Source organism: Thermobia domestica, chromosome 3, assembly GCF_964235325.1.
Source record: "Thermobia domestica chromosome 3, izTheDome1.hap1.1, whole genome shotgun sequence".
Lineage (NCBI taxonomy): Eukaryota > Metazoa > Arthropoda > Insecta > Zygentoma > Lepismatidae > Thermobia > Thermobia domestica.
Window position 1 is genome coordinate 83587921 of NC_137456.1, and position 14479 is coordinate 83602399.

General features: G+C 34.6%; 1 protein-coding gene across 1 annotated transcript in view; it reads right to left on the reverse strand.

The window, feature by feature from the left end:
• Positions 1-14479, reverse strand: part of LOC145680558 (uncharacterized) — a 77302-nt gene that overhangs the window by 11262 nt on the left and 51561 nt on the right. The window contains exon 5 of the mRNA XM_081751190.1: positions 6585-6738. Within this exon, the coding sequence (XP_081607316.1) occupies positions 6585-6738 (154 nt within the window). The remainder of the gene's footprint in view (positions 1-6584; positions 6739-14479) is intronic.

Genomic DNA, 14479 nt, shown 5'->3' on the forward strand with positions numbered 1-14479 from the left:
GTGAATCGTCTATGTAATGCTTTTTTTGATAATAGTTCATCTGTGTTCATTGCCTTATACATAATAAGCAGATTAAGTTTAGTGAATATTCTATGTGTAGTGCTTTTGTTGATAATAGATAATCTGTGGTCACTGCCTTAGATATAATAAGCACATTAGGTAGATTAGTGCATGGATTCATATTTCCTTTCTTCGCACACTTCCGCACTTCCTTATAAATATAATAGAGATTAGTACAAAAATAATATCTAGGGCTGTTACGACGGCTATGGGTGTTAATAACATTGCGAAAAATCTACATATTTCGGTTAACAAAGCCTTGACACGGAATCTGTTGGCGACTATAGCTCTAACATTTATTCTTAGATAACATAAGTATTACCTGCTACAAATGGATTAATAAAGTAATTTTTATTTTCACCCAAGAAGTTTTACACATACGAAAAACCATGATAATTTGAGAAGTTACCATGGTACTATATTAAGTACTCTGACGAACTAGAAATCTTTAATAGCATTATAATATTTTTCTTAACACCATTAACAATAAAACCAGAAACAGCGTTATTTTTTAACTTAGTAATACTAGAATCAGTAACCATTGTCGCAGGATATTGTCTTACACGGCTGCATCCTCACATATTTTGACAATAGAAGTGGATGTATGTTACTATCACTTTCTGATTCGCTGTTGAACGTTAAGCGATCTGATTTAAGTAAGGGTATCTTGGCTTATCCTCATGATATATTAAGGTATACACGGAACTACCCAATTATATTTTGGAGATTGCCCAATTTAAAAATTTGGAATGGGGTATCTGACCGAGGTATGCGGCTCAGTAACTTAAGGTGGCCCATCTTGTTCCCTGTTCTTGGTAACAATTAGCCATCTATGTAAATTTATGTAACTATTAACCTATTTTATCTTCGTTGATGAGACTATGAACTTATGTGTTCATATGGGCAAGTTGAGGGGATTTCTCCATTCCATACAGTGGGTCTACACTGATGGTTTACTCTTAAAATTTATAAAGGTTCTGATAACCAACTATTAAATTTGAGAAAAGTCAAAAAATTATTAAATGCTCTCTAGATCCCAAGTATATTGCACTCTCAATTTGAGTGCTTTATCGTGTTTCTTGTTATAAATACCACATAATCAAGAACTTACAATTTAGAAGTGTTTTACTTAAGTTATTTATTACATTATAAGGTTATATATTACATTATGCGGATATATATATAATTGAATACAGGATTCCATTATATTTTATGTGACACAGCAATATTGTTTACTCTTCTAAATTTCAAGAAGTGGTGCATTTGCCAATCATTAACTTTAGAAATTTAGAAAATTAAAAATTAACTATGTTCTAGGAGTTGTAAGCCAACCTCGCCTCAATGGGTTCAAATTATGAATTAACTACTCGGCAGTAAATGGTATTCCAAATAACGTAATTATGAAAGTCTCATTCTTAAAATTCACTGAGTCCCATCTAGTATTAAGATATTGAAAAATAATTAGTGGTTTGAGGATGGACGTCAATTTGTATGCTTTCGTTACACGACGAAAAACAATAAATGTGAAATTAGTACATGGAGCTATCTCGAATAGAAAAGAAAGAATTAGGTTGCAAATTATTCATAATTATTTATACAGCATTTGGGGATGTTTGATAAATATCTAATCGAAATCGAAATTTACTTCTTTAAGGTTGATGAATTTGAAATCATATTCATTATGAAGACCTAAAATAATACCATATGCATAGTTATGGAGTCGTGAATGTACTGATGTAAAGAGGATTCAGGAAGAAAGCTTGTTCATTCTACCAGTCCATTATTTGAGTTAGTGGTAAGGAGAATGCTAAAAGTAAAGTTATGCAAAAGTAAAATGGACCAGTTTTAGTGGTAAGAAGAATGCTAAAGAAGAGTTCTTATCAGACACGATCCAGAAGAAATATAACAAACACTTTCTTTAAAATAAGGAGACAGTTAGGTATGATAGTTGTTTATTGGTGATATAGAGAAAATAAACATAACAATACTATTGATGATGACAAGACAATCGAAGTTCACCTGTAACAAAGGATATTGTTGATAACTTGCTTTTCAAGAATTTTGAGGCTTTTGTTAAAACTTTATAGAACGAGTTTTCGGAAATTATAAATCAGTAAGTAAATTTGTTTAATTATAGGAGCAAATTGTACTTGCATAAGAATAAACGGATTTAGTGCAAATGTTTATTTATTTATTTCATTTATTTGCAAAAGGTATTGTGACCGTCTGCCCGGCCACAAAACTATGTTTTTGGACGACCAGCATATTTCTTTCTAACTTTTATTCATGCAACGAAATTATTATTTTACTCATAGAAACGAACAGATGAGAACTTCAATTCTTTCTGTTGTATGCAGGTGTTCTTCAGTCGTTATCGTTTCTCACGATAGAACAAAGAAATTGTTGTTTTTCAATGCAACTCTTATCGTTTAGACAGAGCGTTTCGTCGCAGAAAACTTATTTTTTTCTTTCCTTAAAATAGTTTCCAACTTATAGTCTTCGTCACCATGACTGTTCCGCATATATATTTTTCTTAACAACATTTATTAAGATTGGGAATATTTTTGGATACGAAGTTGATATTGTGTGTGTGAATGATATTGTGTTTGCCATGTTCTCACGCATTCATATTACGTCATCCTTCCTGCCATGAGAACAAGTGTCCATATCTTGCAGGAGTCGTAGGTGGAACGACTCATACACACAATTACCATCGTTCGCTTCTTTCCACTGAACCGTTTTACTTATAACAGTAGTGCATAAAAATCTATAACCATGGGAAGAATTTATTAGTGTAGACTGCCACACTTTTTTCAACTATTATTTCCAAGCTTCTTTCCCACGGGATCAAATCAAAAGTTGCCAGTGTTCTCTATTATAACATCGACCTATTGACATTGTAGATGAATGCAGAAAACCTTACCATTTCTTTATTATTTTAAATAATGCATTGTCAACCCTAAGTAAGCGGATGGGTTGTTCCCGAGCGCGAGTAGAAGCAGGGAGTTAGCAATAAGAAGCGTAGAAGCGAGGAGTTAGCAAAAGTTCGTCGCAGAGAGAACCAGTGGAAGACCTCGTCTGAAGTGATAGTATGAAGAACATTGCGTCCCCACATTAATATATAGAATGTGAAGCAAAAGGACAAACAAACATCTTCTGGATGTGTAGCGTCCTTTCGGAGTCAAGATACTTCGTTGACCAGCGTTTTTCCAGCATTTCCCCTTTCCCTTTGTCATTATTAAATAGTGAAAGTCTTGATTCAGTACGAAGAGTTAATTTATAGTGCAAGTGATATTCAAGCAAGGGCTATGTTTCTAGTGTTCGTGAATAGTATGTGCATATCTACATTTACCATGCAGTGTTAAGAATTTATTCTTCATTTCGCTTATTCGATTGCCTCAGTGCAATTCCTTCTGTTTGAGCATTTAGCTCTATAAAGTGAGAATTTTGTGTGTTGTTATATATATATATATATATATATATATATATATATATATATTATTCCGCTCCGTACCCACATATATCTATACTCAATAAATAGGAATTTACTTAAGTAAATATCATCGTCTTCATTCATGTGTGTGTGAATTCCTGCGAGCAGACGGCTTGTCAGTTGAGTATATGTATGCGTGTGCGTACGCAAAAGTAAGTATAATACAACCTGACTCTCAAAAGCACCAACGTGGCTCATGTCAAACCACTGGTCATATTTCTATATTATCATCTGCGCCCAAACAGAATATGAGCCTGGACCATAATTGTTGTCATCTGTTTTCTTAGGGAGCCAGCACTCAAGGGAAACGGTAGGTAGCAGCATACAGGATTACAATCCTACAATAACCTTATTAACATAATATTTTAATATGATACCGTTATTCTAAAATAAAATAGAGAAGAAAGTAAAATAAAATAAGAAAGCTACAGACAAAACGAGACAGGATATAAAAGATAAAAAATGTTTCTCTAATACAAGGGAAAGGCTAATATTAATTGAAGTGGTAGGGAAAGAACATATGAGATATGAATTTCTTGTTAAGAAAGATCATACATATTACGTGAAAACGTTACTTATAGTGAAATATAGATGCATCCGTAGGATTCGTTGATATGTTTTCTTTAAATGAGAAATGTATTTTTCAATTTATCTTTTACAAGTCAAACATGAAGGAACGTTTGTGAAATTAACAAGGTTTTGTTAAATTTAATTTCTATTCTAAGAACTCGTTTCAAAATACTCTTCTTAGAAACGTAAATTAAATTTCACCACTATGTTAACACCTATAAGATAAATTCAAACCGTAAAGTTGCTGGTAGGTATTACAATGTAATCAGGTGCTTAATTGAAACAAATGAGTAACATTTGAGTCAATTTTGGTTCTCCGGAAGTTTAATATACTTTGATGATGAACTGATAACCAACCACGGCAACGAGAAAACAACAATTTCTCAAACTATTTCTTGTAAGATATATAGATAATGTTCTATTCACATTGACTTTCTGTGGAAAGAAAATACCTAAGTACTTAGATTTTAAAGCAATTGGTGAAAATATTATAAAACATATACTGATTCACTTAGAATTTGTTATGGGTCATGGAACAAAAAACGAGTTGAAGAAGTTCTCGAGTATATGTATTTATGACGGTTTTGTTAATGAATTTTAAGATGTAATTGCATACATTTCTGAAGTAAAGTCACTGAATTAACATTATTGTCGAAAAAATAAAAAATGACTCTTTACGAAATTAATTTGTTATTCCAAGAAAATTAGATTAGATACCTGACGTTTGACTAAATTTTTCATGTACCTAGATAGTTCAAGGGATGGACAAGGTTTTATCTCGCAGTGAGATTGTAATGTGTTTCTGAGATAACTGAAAGAAAATATACCACAGTACATATGAAGGCGAGAAACTTTTCTGATAAGAAACGTTTTAATTTTAAAAGTATATTTATTTAACTAGTTGATTAATTGTTTAATAAGCTGGAAACCTGTCCTTATGGTGGAAGAATTGCTTTCTGGATCGGCAAGGCAAGTACCTCAGCAGTGATATGGGTTATATTTACATTAGCTATCAAAGAGAATGATTACCTCGTCAGTAAAAAATGCGCTATCATCGCTAACAATTATATCATATGGGGCCGCGATGGCTCAGTGGTAGAGCGTTCACCTCTGGTGCTTGAGGTCCTGGGTTCGATCCCTGCCCCCGCCAAGTGAACTTTGTGGTGGACAAACACCGTGTGCGAGGGTTTTCTCAGGGTTCTCCCGTTTCCTCCCATTTTATTCATTCCCGCATTTCATTTATTACTCATCATCACCGTCTCGTTAGCCTAACCGGCATAACCGTGGGACGTAAAACAAAGATTTCATTTCATTTTTTCATTATACCATGTGCATCATATTTACAAATCCAGTTATAACAGACGCTTTGTGGAATAACCCTTCCTGTTCCTCACTATGCCTTTTTACACAATGTGGACAAGTCGTATGATTTATCGTTAATATTTTGTATTTGCAATATAAATTATTAAGGATAATATAGAACCTTTTGGATACTACATAATCACGTGAATTTCATTTAGCACTGATTTCCCTAACTGCTGGTTTTATTTTTTTATAGATTACTCGAGAACAAAGTTGAATAGTAATAGCGACAAAACATTTCCTTGTTTCAGTTTATTCTCCAAGTGTGAGCTCGTGGACATGAAATTTCTTAATCGAATTTTACTCTGGGAACTTACTTTTTCGGCATTCAAAATTACGTAAGAGTGACGAGCAATGTTTCCCTGCTACAGGTTTTCCAAAATCAATAAATAATTTGTGTACCGCTGTGTTCCTATTTCTTTCTGAACATTTCTCGAATGGTAAATACCTGATCGACAGAAGACCGACTTCGCCTAAATCTATACTGATAATCTCGAGCTATTTCACATGTGTATGGAGCCAATCCTTCAAATAGAAGGTTTGAGAGCGTTTTATAGGATGCCCACAGAAGATGCCTAGGTGATTATTAAAATCCGATATTGTCTTTCTTATACATTGTAACAATAATTGATTTTTCCACTTTGGCAATAATTTCTTCTTGCTCCATAATCTTTCCTTTCCAGCTATAATTAACTCAGTCGAAAGTCCATCTGTATGAGAAGATTTCTGTGTTTAATAGGTTTATAAGATGTATATTGCTGTTCGGTTAGGCTCTGGAATATACAGTTCTGTTGTATGCAATTGCCTTCCTCCACCAATATTATTTTTTATTGTGTGTTAAACAATAGTCTAACATATCCTTTCATCTGTTCAAGATGCCATCTTATCAGTGACAATCCTTGTGTTCGCGATTATAGTAGATCTTTCTTGAAGCATAGTATGTAGCGAAATATCTATACAAGTTAACTTTGATGAGCTTGTTGGGTTATGTAACTTTAACCATTCTTTTCTGATCATGAACAGACAAAACTTTTCTTAACAGAGCTAGCTTGTGTAACAAACGCAGTGAATAAGCACAAATAATATGCAAGGTTCTTACCACATGCAACTAAGAGAAAGAACAAAACTCCAATTCCTGTCTTTGTCGAACCAGATTTAAATAATGGCGAAAGAATAAAACACCCATTTATTAGCATGTATCCATTTCCGCCCGACATGAAGATATAGCCCCAAGTGATATGTCTAATACTTTCCTGTAATGTAAATTGAACAATTACTTTTCAAAAATACATTTATGATTCAAAATATTTACTCACACAAAACGAAAATTACTATAAAAGTAACCAAGAAAGATGTGTCGCATTTTTCACCCACCACCTTCCAATTCCGATATCTCATTTAACACACACCTGTAAGATCAAAAATAGTCCCCGTCAGCATCGACGGCCCTCTGCCAATGTTCTGGGAGGCCATGTATTCAATCACCGTAGAACTTGGTGGGCCGTGAAGAGAAGAAAGTACCAAGTGCATTTTGCATCTCTACTAGGGATTTAAACTGGCGACATTTAAGGAGATTGTTCAATAGGGTGTATAGAAAAAACTTTTTTTTTCGAAATCTTATTACCCTTAGTGGCCATTTTTGTCCAAATGTATTTAATATATCATAAAAATTTTCAAATCGATACTTGAATGTTTTGAGGTGCCGCCATTGACTTGAAATTCGAAAAAAGTGATGAAATCGTAGATTTTTTAAAAAACAATGAATGAAATGTTTATTACTTACAATATTACCCATAGTAATAATTGTTTTCCAAATAGTTCTAATATAATGAGAAAAGAAATTTAAAATCGTTAGCCCTTGTTGATGAGGTGTCGCCATCCCTTTGACTTGATGAGAAAATCGATAAATTTAAAATGTTTGTGTCGCATCTGCCTCCCCTGCAACTCAATTATCGAAACAAATGGAACTTGCCTTGCTCAGACAAAAAAATCAGTGTTAGGTGAATTATCACGTTTGAGTGTTGTGCTTTTGCTAGTTTGGTAGCGTTGAAACATGATACTGGTTTCTTACTTGATCCTATTGTCTATAAGCCTGTGGCTTTCTCCATATAAGTTTGTGAATGCGTCATTATGTTGCTTGTATCAACATCGAATTAGAGAATAAGACTCTATTACTGTCAGAGGACACAAAACAACATTACTCACTATGTTATTGTGTCCAGGCCCGTATCCAGGGGGGTCTAGGGGGGCCGCCCCACCCTAAATTTTTACTGGCCCCCTCTAAAATTTTTACGGTAGGTTTGCAAATGAACTATAATATGGGATGAACTACTATTTTTGGATCGGGCCCCCCTTAACTTCCACCGGGCCCCCCTACATTTTATAGCTGGCTTCGGGCCTGATTGTGTCCCCAGAGGAACTTGGTTGTGTTCAACTGCCTACAATAGAAAGTGTGCTGAAAAAATCCTATGAGGAAAGGGAAACAAATAATAATTCCGGTTTTAGAAAAGATATGCCAGCCTAGGACATTACTTACATATGCTTCCTAAAACCTCAAGTTTGGAAGAAGCCATCTTTACGTGGAAAAGCTACTTTAAGTCAACAACAAATTGTTGCCTTAATTCTTCACTATCACGAGTTGTCTTAAGTTCGTCAGCTCCTAAAATCAGGCAAAAAAATGCAACCCTACATGTGATGCTAAAATAGTAATATTTCAAAATTTTGCTGAAGAATCCTTATTTGATGTTGCTTGGTGTAAAGGTGCTGATCCTCTGATTCACTGTAAATGTGAAAGAGAAAGACGAATGCCAAAGTTACAAGTGCCATTTCTTCTTGACCAAAGAACAAAAAGGGAAATGATTATAGGAGGAATAGACAAAAGTGAATCAAAACGGGTTATGAAGCGGTATAGACCAAAGAACCAAAAACATGGAAATGAACACTTAAAACAAGCTGAACAAACTTTAAACGATGACCAAACAATGTCTACATCAGGGGAGATGGGTGACAACTGCTAGTAGAATTTTGCGTTTTACATCGGAACGGAAAATCCGTCAAAAGAGCTCAAGATTATTGTTTCCTACATAATGAATATTTATGCTTCTGTATGGTACTATATCAAAAGTGAATCATCGTGCACACAATGAGCTAAACATTTATGGAAACTTATATCATTTTCTAGATCTATAGATTCAGATACTAAATCAATCATAGATCCAGTGATAATACAAAATGCATGGTTTAGCTATCCCGAGAATTTACTTCAGGCAACGATATCGGTCAAAGATGCAAACATAAGAAGGCTCATTTGGAGAAGAATTTTGAAAACAAAAACGTTATCCTTATCTATCAATGTGAGAGAATTCAAAGTTAATGAGGTCAAATTAGTCGCGAGAGCCTACATTGATATGATAAACTGGTCTGAGTGTGTCTTGACGGAGCCACTACTAACATAACACCTAAGCAAAGATGAGCTGCAACATAACATAAAAATTGCCACAGTGAATAAGTAACAAGTTTTCGTTGCCACTCGATCAGTAGAGCGCAGGATAAAATTAGTGGCAGCTAGTTCTGTGTAGAGTGCAGACGCTCACCATGGACTTACTTTGGCAACTTCAATATCTCGGGAGCGGAAATTTACCACAGTTCACAAAGAGATCAGAATGAAAATTAGAAATGAGTAGTTGAACGTAAATATTATACATCTGCAACTACAAAATTAAAGATAAGTCCAGGAAATCGAACTGCAGCACCTCATCGTGGTGTGTTTTGGGTTATTTCCAATGTAATAAATTTACTTGGAAATGAGATAAGTGCTGCAGGAACTACAATGATGTATCTCAGCAAGTTTTCTACAACTTTTAAAATATTATACGTCTTCCAAATGTATGCAAACTTGAATACATCTCATTTTATCGATTTTTGACTCCACTGTGTCTGATCTCTGACAGCAAAATAACTAACATGTTTAAATATTTTATGCGAAATTTTTACAAATATACATTAATACACAAGATCATTCACTTTTCCCCTCACAGTTCAGAAGGGTGGTGGCAACTCAAAAAAATTGAAATAGAGTCTTGAAATCTTTTTACATTATATTGGGACTATCTGGAGAACAATTATTACTACGAAAGTGGATCATAGTGTAAAGTTATAGTATTTCATTTACTGTCTTGAAAAAACCTACGATTTCGTCATTTTTAAAAAAATCTAGCCGATGGCGGCATCTCAAAAAATTGAGATATCGATTTGAAATCTTTTCTGTTTTATTAACCACATTTTGCCAAAAATGTCAACTAAGGGTAAAAAGATTTCGAAAAAATGTTTTTTTTTCGATACACCCTATTGTTTAAGGAATGGAACAGGTGATAATTGGACAGTGCAATGTCCGGGGAGTATGAAGGATGCAATGGTGTTTCCTATCCTATAGGACCCCTTTGCAATTCACAAGTGTTGGGTCCAGAGTTTTCAGTTTTCCTTGAACATGGCTTAACTGCTAATAGCACACACCCACACACTGTACGGATCCTCGGACCAGCTGTTAGCAGTTCCCTATGCAGGATGCAGTGACTAGTCCACCAAACACACGGGAGGAACTTCTTTTGGTGCAGTACCGATTTTGTAACCGGTTCGTGAGATGCAAACAAATGACGACGTCGCTGTGGAGCTTCCTACAGGACCCACTTCTCATCACATCTCAACACCCTGTCCGGGAAGGGCTCCTTCCTTAGACGAGACAGGAAATAACACAGTTGTCTGCTCACGTTGCCTTCTGGCTCGAAGTCAAATCATGTGGGACCCATTGACACATCTTACAGTGCTTCCCAAGTTGGTGGAGGTACTGCCGAAAGGTTTCTCCGCTCACACTGAACAGTAGTTCCAGTTCCTCACGTATTCTGTCCAATGTTCGCCTGAATTGCTACCAGAAGATTTTCATTTTTTACACGTGTACATGACGTATCCGTCAAGTGTTGCGTCTTCGAATGTTTCGTCACCGGCCTTAAATTTTTAAACCGCCACTTCACTGTCCGCTTAGTGACATCCTCCCCATACTTTCCGTCCCGCTGGAGCGGTTTTTAACCCTAGTGTGAACTCGTACAGCATACAATACCTTAGATGCTCTATGGAGGTCCCATGTCCAGTCTGTCCTTACACAAGTTCCCGATGTAACTTAACTTCCACAACCAGGTAGTATGTTAGATATACCCACACTAACAACTGTCCTTCTCCTTATCTCCATTTGCATTCAACTCACGGTGTGAGGGATAACAGAACACAGACTTCCACAAAGGGCGGCAGAACTTTCTTAGTTACATTTATAGTACCTAAATTACAAATTTATACTAATAAGATGGATAACCGTAATTCTGTAGTTATATGTAATTAATGTTCAAATCTGTACTTAATTATTTACAATTGCTTATTACGTAACTTCCCTTCCAAATTGATATAATGTTCATATACATATACCAGATCTTTATATATTTTAAAACAATGTTATGAAATGCAACAAACCGGATAGTTTCAAGATAAAAACGATTGTTCTTTAGACATACGAATAAAATTAGTGTGCAACATACATCTGAAATTTATTCAACTGAAACTAATAATGCAATCAGCAAAAATGATTATTTAATTCTGATAGTATAAAGTAAAGAGCAGTATTATTGTTCTCTTGCTTTACAGTCTATGAAACGATATAACCTGATTTTTATTTCTTCATATTACCCAGAAAATAGATTTACTGGCTTTCAGTGACTATATGTATATTAATGTTTACCTAAACTTAGAAAGACAAAATTGTCGGGTAATGTTTTATAGGAACTTGTAATTTTACTCACAAACGGACATTTTATTGAAGCCTATATGAAATAGATACAAGAGATGTCTCTAAAAATATCCGTGCCTTCTTACGTATATAAGCTACGACCAAAATGAAGCTATGATGATTCCTCAGTTTTTTTTAATGTATGTCTTGGGACTATGTAATTGTAACCTCAGTTACCAGCATCCTTTGTTGTTGTTGTTGTTGTTGTCGACATAGTTTTGTCTATACCCATGTTTTTGAAGTTCATTTTTCTGCCTTAACTAAGAGCAATAGAGCAACAAATCAACTTGAACTTTATCTAATGGTTCATAAAATCTCGGGAATCATCTCAAAATACCTATACCGGTGTATAGAGAGAACCCATATCATTACTGAAAATGTGAGCATTTAGAAAATATCCAAAAGAGTGGTACCGCCGTTGCTAAATCATGTCAGAAGGAGCGCTGCATTTACGTTTGTAAGAACATCATGCATGTAACTAAAGAAAACCAGATTTACAACCGGTGACAAATATCTGAGTACACTAATAATGTTTCATAATATTACAGATGAAGGACACTGTTTTTTATTGAACTCGTTTATGAAAACAAACAACCTTATTCATACAAAAATATGTAAATTCCTCTATTGAACTCGTTTATGAAAACAAACAACCTTATTCATACAAAAATATGTAAATTCCTCTATTGAACTCGTTTATGAAAACAAACAACCTTATTCATACAAAAATATGTAAATTCCTCTATTGAACTCGTTTATGAAAACAAACAACCTTATTCATACAAAAATATGTAAATTCCTCTATTGAACTCGTTTATGAAAACAAACAACCTTATTCATACAAAAATATGTAAATTCCTCTATTGAACTCGTTTATGAAAACAAACAACCTTATTCATACAAAAATATGTAAATTCCTCTATTGAATTCGTTTATGTAAACAACCTTATTCATACAAAAATATGTAAATTCCTGGTATTGGTGACATTGATACAAATTTATTCAGGAACGTTGCTTGGCATTAAGCAAATAACTAGTAAACAGACAACTAACTTTGGGATGATGTTTGATGATGGTTCATTTCAATGACACCTAACGCTGTGTGTACGAATCCTAGTCAGTAGTTGTCTCTTTTCTTCACGAACAGTTGAGTATGCACTACTCAATAGTGTCTTTGTATGTTTAGAATTGGATGCTAATCTGCGACATGGGTATTAATGTTTTTGTTAGTTTTAACCAGTTTAATAGTAATAAGAACATGCAAATGCTATAATATGCGGAAGATAAACTGTTAATTAGTACAAGTGGTTGTTTTGACAAGAGAGATGCATTCTCTGTATAAAGTGTTCAGTGATTCGGTGGAGAAGCGTGCTGTAAACTTGAAAGGCAGTCACAAAAGAATGTAAATGCTACATGAAAATCCACTGATCGTCCAAAAGCCACAGCTTCTCCTAAGTACAAGTTAACTAGAAAAAATAAGAAAAACTGAATAGACTAACTTCTCAGGAAGAACTATAATACACTGGAATTACTATTTCTAATTTATGTTCAATATCAGCATCGGGCAGGTCCTTCACATCTTTGGTATTAGGGATAGGATTAAGGAAAGAAATCATCCCTCATCAAGAAAAATACAAAAAGTTACTTCTGGGGTTAAAAATGAATAGGATACTTAAGACCAAGAAGTTGAAATTCCAATGCTAGAAGTGTATGCGTCATCATTCTAAATATTTTATCATTTCATACCAACCGTGTAGCACATATAGCAAGGCACGGAAAGAGCAGTGTCACTGTTTAGGGGTGCTTCACAAAGTGACAAGTTGATCATTTGGTTTGGAATGACGAAGAGAAAAGTAACTTAAAACGGTTACGTGAGGCATCAAATTCCATCAGAAACGAGCATTTTGGGCAGAAACGTTCTACTAAAATAGGATAACGTTTGGAACACTCTTTCAAACTATGCAAGAACAACGTATCTGCAACGAAAATAAAATTCTTGCATCACTAACAAATGGAATAGTAGCCACGATAGCAGACTTTGTTAACCGTCGAACTCCTGTAAGATTATCTTGACAGAGCACTCCATGAATAGATGATATGGAGTACTAAAACCATTAGGAAAGGAGTACTGATTTTTCAGAACAAGTCTAGTAAACTTTTTTTTTTTTTTTTTTTTTTTTGTCTCTTGTGTTTGCCCCTTTTGTTTTTCAAAAGTCCTGATAACACAGTGCTAAGCGCAGACGTTTGACGGTGAAATCCTACTCACGATGACACACAATCCAAGTACCAGAGCTGTCAGTCGAAGTCTCCTTCGTCGCATAATCCGAAGAAAACTGGAGCTCAAATTCAATCTTCTCACATTGTTCAATATGGTAGTGGATCGTTCACAGTGAGTTCTTCCTATATAACCCTATATGAAATCATCAATTCCGGGAAAAGGTAAACATTGGCATTTGTTTCGAGAAGAAATAGAAACCGTATTTTCGTGACTCTGCCTAGGAATGACCTAAGAAGATACTTTTACTTTACTTCATTTTTCCCCTTCTCTAATTTTCACCATGAAGAATTTTTATCCGAAATTACGAATTTACAAATTGCAATTAATCAACCATAACCTATATAATACAATGATACTTCTAGTGAATTTTTCAAAATCTACCTCAAGGGAAATGAAGAGTAGATCAAGAGTATAAGTCGTCCCTCTCGGGACAAATGGGCATGTCTAATATTTTCCACATTTTTAGGAGACAATTTTAAATATTTTGTCATAATTTATTCTATCGTGTTCTGTAAAAGGTTAATTTGATATCGTCAGTTATATACCTGAAAAGAAGGAAAGTCATATATAACTTCGTAAGTAATATACCTTTCGACCCTAAGCCCGAGTCAGACTCGGGTTGGCTATTTATTCCAAAACGCCGAAGCCCGTGTTCAACTCATTTTTTACGTAATATCCCCTAGGTGACTTATTATGGGTTCCGGTCGGTTGTCGGCTGTATTAAATAATTACAGAGATTCAGGCCCGCGACCAGAGGGGGACTAGGGGACCTGGCCCCAGCAGACATTAACACAAAATGCTATTATTAATACAAAAAAAACAATTTAGATATTTGTAAGAAAATTGTTAATAACTTGCCCCCTTAACATATTCAGTTATAAAATAC